This window comes from Melanostigma gelatinosum (assembly GCF_949748355.1).
Source record: "Melanostigma gelatinosum genome assembly, chromosome: 7".
Classification (NCBI taxonomy): Eukaryota; Metazoa; Chordata; class Actinopteri; order Perciformes; family Zoarcidae; genus Melanostigma; species Melanostigma gelatinosum.
Window position 1 is genome coordinate 4286505 of NC_136640.1, and position 10556 is coordinate 4297060.

At 45.4% G+C, this 10556-nt stretch overlaps 1 protein-coding gene across 1 annotated transcript in view; it reads left to right on the forward strand.

The window, feature by feature from the left end:
* pik3cb (phosphatidylinositol-4,5-bisphosphate 3-kinase, catalytic subunit beta) overlaps nt 1-10338 on the forward strand; it is a 41815-nt gene extending 31477 nt beyond the window's left edge. The window contains exons 10-24 of the mRNA XM_079271310.1: nt 96-192; nt 589-719; nt 883-933; nt 1762-1950; nt 2800-2921; nt 3187-3330; nt 3441-3540; nt 4079-4275; nt 4389-4498; nt 4639-4717; nt 6264-6431; nt 6565-6688; nt 6801-6946; nt 8199-8331; nt 8649-10338. Of these exons, the coding sequence (XP_079127436.1) occupies nt 96-192; nt 589-719; nt 883-933; nt 1762-1950; nt 2800-2921; nt 3187-3330; nt 3441-3540; nt 4079-4275; nt 4389-4498; nt 4639-4717; nt 6264-6431; nt 6565-6688; nt 6801-6946; nt 8199-8331; nt 8649-8786 (1929 nt within the window). The 3' untranslated portion in view covers nt 8787-10338. The remainder of the gene's footprint in view (nt 1-95; nt 193-588; nt 720-882; nt 934-1761; nt 1951-2799; nt 2922-3186; nt 3331-3440; nt 3541-4078; nt 4276-4388; nt 4499-4638; nt 4718-6263; nt 6432-6564; nt 6689-6800; nt 6947-8198; nt 8332-8648) is intronic.
* The last annotated feature ends 218 nt before the right edge of the window (nt 10339-10556 follow it).

The following is a 10556-nucleotide window of genomic DNA, read 5'->3' on the forward strand; positions in this document are numbered from 1 at the left end:
AAAAAGCAATCAAGGCCTCTTCAGTCTCCACGATCTTTATTATGCAATTGATGAATTATTGATTTTGCTTTGTTTTCCCTCTCTGTGTGATGCAGCACTACCCTATAGCTTGGGTCAACACGATGGTGTTTGACTACAAAGGCCAGCTGAAGACCGGAGACATCATCCTGCACTGCTGGTCGTCCTTTCCTGGTATATCTATTGTATCTACTGGTTAGGGATGGGCCTTTTAAGTCATTTCCATATTTGAGTACTCATTCAATTACTAAAACTCGTGGGGAAATAAAGCTGCGGTGTGTTTCCAGTTGTGATTTAAGTGGCGTGTGACTGTGACATATGACGCCGCACTTTCCCTCATACATCTTCTCCACTCCTTCGGTTGCTGTTCGCCGCGATGCTAGCTTGTATTTTCGGCTCATCATCTCATGGAAGCCTTCACCACAAATATATCTCCAGTCACCGTTTCTGGCTGATCTTCTCTGCCCTGGCGGCACAGAGTGCTTAACAGAGCAGAAATTGGAGCTTCTCCGGTGCCACCGTGCAGTAACTGCGCGTGACTTCATGTGTATCTTAATGTGTCTCACCCAGACGAACTTGAAGAGATGCTGAACCCCATAGGAACCATTCAGACCAACCCGTACACTGAGAACGCTACAGCACTGCACATCCACTTCCCAGAGTACTCGTCGCACGCCATCGTCTTCCCTCCCTTTGACAAGGTCAGACAGTGTCCCACTTACGGGAACATACTTTCTGTTTTTTTGCCAGCATTAGGATTCATGCAGATGAAGTTGAATTTTCAATGCACGCAAGCGAATGATCTGCCGTGATTGTTCTGGATCTGTTCACTCATGCGGCGCTCACTTACTTTGTTTTTGGCAGATATTGGAAAAAGCTGCCGAGATCGCCGGAGCAAGTGAATGCGGAACTATGGTGAGTTCATGGACAGTGGGAGATAATTGTGTTTGCGCATTCAGGAAAAGTGATATATGTGTTTCTCTCCGTCTCCCCCTCTCACTCGCACACCATCAGTGTGGTATTATCTCGCTCTGCTGGTTTCCCTGGAAACCCATTGTTATCACTTTGGCAGGGTGTAGCTGTAGAATTATTTCAGTCCCCTTCAAGACTGCAGACTCTAATCAGATTGCTTGTATGTTTTCCCGTCTCGCCGGCCCTCAACTGAAAGCCCACTCCTGGGCGTGTTGCAGCCGGTTACGTAATCCCGTGTTAGGTAGAGGGCATGCCTGAAGTTACACACCCCTTTAAATGTAAGGTGTGTGTGTGTAAGGACCGACTACAACACAGTGTTTACTTTTTATTGTATCTCAATTTGTGCCTCAAATTACAGATCCACACAGTAGCAGCTCGTCTAACATGATTCCTTTGTAAAGAAGCTGCCGTCTGTTTTTCTTTTCGCACTAGTTTGCGTTGATGTTGTTGGCTTTTTTTTTTTAAATCAAAGTGTCCCGCTTGAATCGGACCTTGTTTTAAAGCGAGACAATGTGAGGCCTTGGTTTGTGGATTGTGTTGAGCTGCATTCAAGGCGGTTGACGTAGAAGCTGCTGGACGCTTTGACTCACTCCTGCCATCCTGTGGTTATTTCTGGTCGCTGCTCATCGTCGTGCTCTCATTTCCATCCGCATCCTCCCAATTCTCTTTCATCCTTCCTCTCACCCCGTCTCTCCTCGACATCTTCTTCATCCTCTTCTTCTCTAACTCCCCCCGACTTCAACCGGCCTCGTCCTCGTTGCGTCTCCTCAGGGTCGCGGGGGGAAGAAGTTCCACATAGAGCTGAAGGAGATCATGGAGCGCGACCCGCTCTCTCAGCTGTGTGAAAACGAGAAGGATCTGATTTGGACACTACGCTACGACTGCAGAGAGAACTTCCCTGAGTCGCTGCCCAAGCTGCTGCTCTCCGTCAAGTGGAGCAAACACGAGGACATGGCCCAGGTTAGTCCGTGCATTTCAATCGGAGACAAAAGTGAGAGAAGTGTCGTTAAAGAAGGGGAAGTGCTTTCAAATAAATCCATTTTAAAAGAGAAAATAAATTCATATTCGACACTGATCTGAAAAGTATTATTTTTAACTTTAAAACATGTTTTCACGTGTAAAATGTCTTCTTATAAGCATAGCCTGGACATGAAATTCAATAGACTATCTATATGTGCCAGTTTGAGCTCTCAAGATTATATTATGAATTACTTTTTCTGCACTTTTGGCAAAAATGATAATACCGTTATTTTGTCCAACGTTGACATGATGGTTTTACATCCACATTTGATACGAGAATAGTTTAAATGCAGTTAAAGATCTCTCACTTTCAGATTTTACTTTATCAGCCTCCGAATACAGAAATATTCTAATATTGTTTTGAACCAAAATAGTCTCTTTTCTCATGAAACTAACATGCCTTTTTACTGCTAAACACAACTTAAACTAGGCTCCGTAATAAACCAACTGCTCTATGTAGAGAACGTGTGGTTACTTTGCACCTGCGTGTTACTTGTTGCCTGCAGCTGGTTCTGTGTTTGAAAAGCAGAGACCAGTCAATCACAGCACGCACAAACACCTGTGACAGACGGACGTTAAACATAAAATGTTAATTTGTTATGCGCAGAAAAGAAAACTGTGATGGGTTGTTATTACTGTGCGACTAATTGTGCAGCCGTGTGGGTGCTCTTGAGCCTTATCCAACTTTTATAACAAAGGTTTTATTCACTGAGCGACATCAGGACTTCATGTAACTCTGATTAAATGTCTGAGTGTCAGTTTCTGAGCGTGTGTGTGCATGTCTCTCAGCTCCAGGCACTGCTTCAGATCTGGCCCAAACTGAGTCCCAGAGACGCTCTGGAGCTTCTGGACTTTAACTACCCTGACCAGTATGTCAGAGAGTATGCGGTGGGATGTCTGCGAGATATGAGGTAAAGAGAAGTTTCCGCCCGCACATGAATTTTTACATAACACACCGTCTTTGTCTCATATTCAAGCGCTTGCATATCATCCCCTGTAATTGTGTACACCTTGTTACATTCCCCATTACTATGTGTGTGTGTGAATTACTATCAGTTGATCAGTGCTGTGTGTTGTTTCGTTTCCTGAAGAGAGACACAAATCCGACTAAAAGTTTTGAAAATGAAACGGGATATAAAAAGCCTTCCCCTCGCTCTCCGTCCCTTCCCTCTCCAGTGAGGAGGAGCTGTCTCAGTACTTGCTACAGTTGGTGCAGGTGTTGCGCTACGAGCCCTACTACGACTGCGCCCTCACCCACTTCCTGCTGGAACGTGCCCAGGGCAACCGCAAGATAGGACACTTCCTCTTCTGGCACCTGCGGTATGTACAGACGCACGTTGCGCATTAGTGAGAAAGGGAAAGACTTTGTATCCAGTTGAGTCACGAGAGGGTTTCTCTTCTGACTGTGGCTGCTCTGTCGCCCTCTACAGGTCGGAGATCCACATGCCGGCTGTTTCCGTCCAGTTTGCCCTCATCCTGGAGGCCTACTGTAGAGGCAGCATCCCTCATATTGAGGTTCTAAAGAAACAGGTAGGACACGCGCTTACTCTCACTCTGTTTTTCATTTTGCCTCCAGACTCTTCAGACTGCCTCAGACTTTGCTAGTCCTCACACGAGAACCGGAATAGTCCATTGTCAACCCCCGTCAGGACGAGATTCGTTCTATTTTTAGCTCGTCACAGAGACGACGGCGTCGCCCTCCTGACCTCCTACACTGTTCATTCTGACAGTCACTCGTGTGGACGCTTCCTCCTACTTCCTCATCATTTATGTGACCTCCTTCCTGTTTGGAGGAGCACACACAATGCTGACATGGTCTGTAAAAGGAGAATGAGCTCAGTCGTCTCAAACTTGGATGAAGAATTTCCGGGGGTTCTGTCGACTGTTTTCAGTCAAAGGAACGCAACTCATTGTTGAGCTTTGCTCCGTTGCCTGTTATGTGTGTTATTGTTGGATGTATTGTGTGTTTTATGAGTGATTCTATGTGTGTGTAAGGTGACATCGAGTGCCATGAAAAGCCCCCATTAAATACAAAAGTATTATCTCAGTGTTGTTCTGACTGTTCCAGGTGGACGCCCTGAGTAAGCTAAAGTCGGTGAACGAGCTCATCAAGCTGGGAACCATCAAGAACGCTCGGAGTAAGACCAAGGAGGCCATGTTGACCAAGGAGGCCATGATGACTTGTCTGAGGCAGAGCGGCTACTCAGAGACTCTGTCGGACCTTCACTCCCCTCTGGACCCCAACATCCTGCTGTCCGGCATCAAGTAAGACGACTCGGTTTCAGGATGCGGTGGAACTTTTTCATCCTCTGTTTCGCAGTGCGTCATCCCCCTCTCCCTCTCTCTCTCTCTCTCCCTCCCTCCCCTTCTCCTGTCAGTGTGGAGAGGTGTCGGTACATGGACTCCAAGATGAAGCCACTCTGGATTGTTTACAACAACAAGCTGCTGGTGGGCGACACCCTGGGAATCATCTTCAAGAATGGCGATGGTAGGAATCAAAGACTGGGGCCAGAGGGCGGGAATACAAGAGGGTTAGGGGCAGAGATACTGCACTGTCACGAAGGTGACGGATTGAAATAACTTTACATCTTCCAACTAAAATCAGTTTTTGCATTTCCTTCTTCCTAGATCTAAGGCAAGACATGTTGACCCTCCAGATTTTGAAGTTAATGGATCTGTTATGGAAGGAGGCTAATCTGGACCTCAGGTGAGTTTTGTGTGCGTGTGTGTGTGCGTGTGTGTGGGTGTGTGTGTTAAACAGACAGACATTGTCCAGCTTGTTTGTTCCTGCTCTCTGTAGGGAAGGGGAAGCTCTGGTGGGGTGCAGCAGAGGAGGGGAGAAACTAAATTACCCCATGCTAGTTTGACCTCTAACCCTTCTACACCCTCGATATCCACACACACACACACAATATCTGCATTAAATCCTAATCAAATCCACACTGTCGCACTTTCACAAACCCCCTTTTCTCGCTCCGTCATGCGCCGACACATCTGGAGCCGAGCGTTGGAGGGGGGCTGTTTTGACAGTTGAGCTTGAGGACGGTGCTTCAGATTACAGGGACACGGGGTTCAGAGTTCGAACGCGGTGACGGGACGTCCCGTGTAATGAAGCCACTACGATGTGGTGGACGTGGGCTTGTTCTGGGGTTTCTTGCTGATGCATTTCATCGCACACATCCTTACCGTCTGTCGTCATTTTCTTCTTTATTCGAAGTCAACACCTCTCAAGTTTAGTATGATGTGGCATTTGGTCTCCATTAGTCAAAGGAATTAAATCTATAAAGTGAGCCAGCTTTGAGCGTTGGGTTCATGGCTGTCTGTTATTTGAGACTTGGGGCCACTATATCAGTGAGGAGGGTAAAAGATTTGTCCTGCTCACATAATTCTGCGTCCTGCTAAATGAAGACATACCGCCATCTTGTGGAGAGAAATCCGCGTGAATGAGGAAAAGTAATGTGATCTGCATGCCATCGCGTAATCGCCGTATGTTCTCCACCCTAATGCTCTCATCTGTCTCAACTCAGTGGTAACAGTATGATGTACAAATAAACCACAGCCTAATATCTTAATCTCATAAATACATACGGCTGGAATTAGATCTACAGCAACGCACACAAAGCTACGTTTACAATGACTGGTCAAATGACCCAAATCAGATTTTTGGATCATGTTTTTCGTTCTTATGTTGAAGTGAATGAAATCGGGAGCTGTCGCCACGACATGTGATGTTTATTCCAGTAGGTATGCAGAGTGTTTCTAGTGTAAACCAAATGTGAAATGTGGTATTTGTAATAAACTAGTCGTTGAGATGGCTCACTGATTTTTCTCTAGAAAATGTAAACAGACAAAATTGTGGCAATAAGTGTGAAGAGGCTTTATTTTTTTATATTTTGTATTATTTAAACATTGACATTATACATAGATACAGAAATTAGGTTTCACAGACAGTATTACATTTTTTTATATATATATATATATATGTATATGTATATGTATATGTATATATGTATATGTATATGTATATATATGTATATATATATATATATATGTATATAAATATAATAAAAATAAAAATACTTTAAGCACTTAAACCCCTCCCCTCGGCACCCCATTTATTATTATTATTATTATTATGTGTTGTACGTGTATCAGTAGGGGTTGCCGTGTGTCCCCCGTTAGATATTACATTGTTTTCTATTTGTTCACAGTGACTCGGTTTAAACCTTTTTCCGTCTCTGCCCATCGTTCAGAATCGTACCGTACGGTTGCCTAGCAACAGGTGACCGCGCGGGGCTGATCGAGGTGGTCTCGTCGGCCGACACGATTGCCAACATCCAGCTGACCAGCAGCAACGTGGCAGCAGCGGCCGCCTTCAACAAGGATGCCTTGCTCAACTGGCTCAAAGAGAGGAACTCTGGGTGAGAAAGCTGCCTTGAGGGCCAAAGACACTTTCCCTGTCGTTTGGAAACACACTTGAGGTTTTCTCAGAAGAGAATCCAGAAAACAAACGTGCTTGAATGCCTCCTCTGTGTGTGTGTTTTGTATCGACAGTGATGCTCTCGAGCGGGCCATCGAGGAGTTCACTCTGTCCTGTGCAGGCTACTGTGTAGCCACCTACGTCCTGGGCATCGGAGACCGCCACAGCGACAACATCATGGTCCGCAGCACCGGACAGGTTGGACACGCGCACCGTTTGTTTCACCTGTATAACTTACCCAGTAACTCCCTGAGTTCTTTTCCCCGGTTGTCCTCGCCGCTCACTGATTTGGTCCTTGTCGTCCCGTCAGCTCTTCCACATCGACTTCGGTCACATCCTGGGCAACTTCAAGTCCAAGTTCGGCATCAAGAGGGAGCGAGTGCCATTCATCCTCACGCACGACTTCATCCACGTCATACAGCAGGGCAAGACGGGATACACGGAGAAATTTGGCAGGTTTGTTCCACTTTTATCTTCAGCAATGATTACTGAGCTTCTACTGCCCACTGCTGGTGGGAGATGGTACTGCTGTAACAGACCTATGCAACCAGTGGGGTTTAAAATGTGACGTCCTTACATGCGTCTCCCTTCTGCACTCTTCTTCTGCTCTCCCTGCAAATGAACACTGGAAACATAAAAATGACAGCTTGTCTTTTCTAAAACAGCACATAGACTGTTTGTGTTTTCATGTTTTAAAGATAATATAATATCTTGATGAAACCTTTTTTGTGTCGATGTACTCTGAGTCTTTACCAAGTGAAACATTCACGTCCTGTGAAAATACAGCTCAGCATGTCTGTGTCCAATTTCTTCATTTATTTGCTGGAGTCTACTCATTTGAAAGCGAAGCCAAATTTGAAATGCGACCTTTTTTCTACAGTTCAAATGTTTTATTGTCGTTATATTAAGTTGACACGGTTGATTGTGTTGCTACTAATTGGCTTGTCACTCAAATTGTTATTGAATAGTATGATCAGATTGATTCAGACTTCACAGTCTGTTAGCGTGAGCTGCATTCATTACTGTAGCACAGCAGAGTAAACGGGACCCGTCCAACGGGAACTCTTTATGGAACTCGAGTTACTGCGCCCCACACATAGTGCACATGAACCCACAATTAAATCATGTGTGGTAAAGAAGTACAGCTCCATTGTGAACCAAAAGTAATTCAATTGAATGCTTAAGAAGTTGTCTGAAACCCGTTGAAACTGCCTCGTCAGCCAACAGCTGAGCTTCACAGCTGTGTGTTGGAAGAGCAGCCTAAAGGTGCTCGATCTAAAATGATGCATCCTCAAAAAATGTGAAAAGAGAAGCACGGCACTGGTGCATTGCTGCGTCAGCAAAAGTGGTAAATAGCACATCGTGTACCAGATCAGAAGGAGAGCTCGTGAAAGAGGAAACGTGCGCTCTATATGATGACCTGCAGTATGTTCACAGTGGGAGCGGTGAGGATGTCCAGCGCTCCTTAGATTACTCCTATTCTTACCAACAGTGTGAGATGGGATTCAAACTGAAATGTTAACATGTTCACCACTAGCCAGGGACGCTGATCTGCTTTACCTCATCCACAGAGTTATTACTGCGTATAAAGAAAATAACAGCAATTACATGTATCGGGTTTGAGGAACAACAATCACAGGGAATCGTATATGATGGAACATCACGACCGTCATTATTCTCAATATGTTTGTCTGTGTCGGTTTTGCAGTTTCCGTCAGTACTGTGAGGAAGCCTATCTGGTCTTGAGGAAGAACGGGAACCTCTTCATCACCCTGTTTGCCCTCATGCTGACCGCGGGACTGCCTGAGCTCACCTCAGTCAAAGACATCCAGTACTTAAAGGTACACACACACACACACACACACACACACACAGCAGTGTAAAAAAAAAGTGATAATCAGTGCCTTAATAGCATTGAAGTGCAGTGAGACAGACGTCTCAAACCAGGTAGACTAATGTACAAAGCTGTATGCCTCAAAGTAAGATTACTCAGCAGGACTTCATACAGATTCACAAACAAAAATGCTTTTGGTTGGATTAGTAGTCTCAAATTATGTTTCTTTCTTTTATTTTATTAGTAGTTGGCTGCAAATATCGAATAGATTCTGTGTCCATTTCATCCTAAACACTTCCTCCTCCTCCTCCTCCTCCTCCTCAGGACTCTCTGGCTCTGGGTAAAACAGACGAGGAGGCCCTGAAGCAGTTCCGCCAGAAGTTCGACGAGGCCCTGAGGGAGAGCTGGACGACCAAAGTCAACTGGATGGCCCACAACGTGGCCAAAGACAACCGCTCCTAGAGCAGCTTGAGGTCCCTCAGAGGGGTCACGGGGGTCAAGAGGACACGGTGAAGGAGTGTGCGGTATGGAGGAAAAGGAGTGCAAAGGAGACGGGGTGACGGCCGCCCTCATCTACAGAAGGGAATCTAGCAGAATACACCAAACACGAGCAGGTTCAACCATACTCTCTGGAAACACTCACCCTGCGCCCGTACTATCTCCTCGCCCTCGCATCGCTCTTGCATGGTGCCTCCTGAAAATCCAAAATTCACGGTCTTGGGACATTTCTGTGGAATCGCAGCACGCAGCCAAAGGAAGGGAAGTGAAGCATCCACTCACTAGCACACACTAATAAGGAGCTGTTCGCACGGAGCGGGCCGACCACAAAAAATACTGAATTTTTGGAGTGGGTGAATTTTGTCAGAGCGGACTTAAAACTGGGCTTGTATGGACTCTTGAGGGGGCGCGTGGTTTGACCACGCCCCCAGAAACTGCTTTAAGTACAGCGGAGAGAACAGGTGGGTGTGGACAGGACAGAATGGGGGGGGGGGGACTAAAAGGTCTGACCCCCCCCCCCCCCCCCCCCCAAATGCCTAAAAACAATGTGCACAACGCCCACAAGAAGTGCATCTCAACACCCCTCGCTCCCGCTGCCTCAGTGTGCCTCAGAACTGCGGGGAAGATTGTATTTTTCATCAGTTTTTCTTTTTTTTTAAGAATTCATCACGAGACGTCGATGTGCCAGACTACTTTACGAGTCCACAGAGGAAACTCGTGTTCGGGAAACAATGATGAAAGAGAAGGACCGACTGGAGGAAAGGATGCTCTGAGCCCTTTGGTCCACTGTTTGAATCTCAGTCAATTCGAACACTGGAATGTTTTCGGAAAGAGAAAATTCTAAATTGTCTTTTTATTGAACTAAACACTTTATTTTTTCGTTTCTTTTATTTTGAAATGACAATGTGCAAATGGAGAGCATTATTGGACAAAGTGTTTTCACCGGTGAGTTATTACTCGCCAACTTGTCTTAAATATCTAAGAGGATGTCGGGCTTTTAAAGCGCCATCCCACACATGCTAGCAACCATGACAAACTCGCTGAGGAATAACTGATGCTTCTTAACATGTTAGGACCAAAAACGAAAGAAAAAAAAGCAACCGTTTTTAATTATCTGTGTCTGAATTGAATGTGAAAATATGTGCCGCGCTCTTTTTAAAGTGTATTTTGTTTTTATACGAGCAGGTGTGGGCGGAGTCTGGGGTCGGTGTGGGCGGGGTTTATCAGGAGGGACATTACACTGCGATGCAAAGCTACTTTCTCGTCTCGACATACGGTGCGCCTCAGCATCTGCATCTGTGTTTGATTTTCGTGCAATATCCGAGTACATGAACCATATCTTATGTGAAACTATAATGCTTTTGTTTCTCTGTTGGTTTATGTGTGATGCAGCTGTAATTCGCACCACTAGCCTTCAAAAAGTCTCAGACACTGGATATTGTCAAATGTACAGGCTTTTATTGTTTTGCTGTTTTTTGTTTTCATAGGAGTTTTATTAAAGTTATTTTCCACCGTGCTGCATCTCCGCCTGTAGTCCGTTTCTTTGTTTTGGGCGTGGGTTGTGAGTTTGCGCCCACTCAGGGCAGCGCCATCGCATCCGTTTTATTTATTTACATCTGTGGTGGGAGCTGCAATAAATACTGCAGAACAGAAATATATTCAGATATAGTTTTGCCTGCTTGCAAGAGGAGTTGAGAAAAAATGTAGCTTGATTGCAAAAAATGGAAGTGAGTC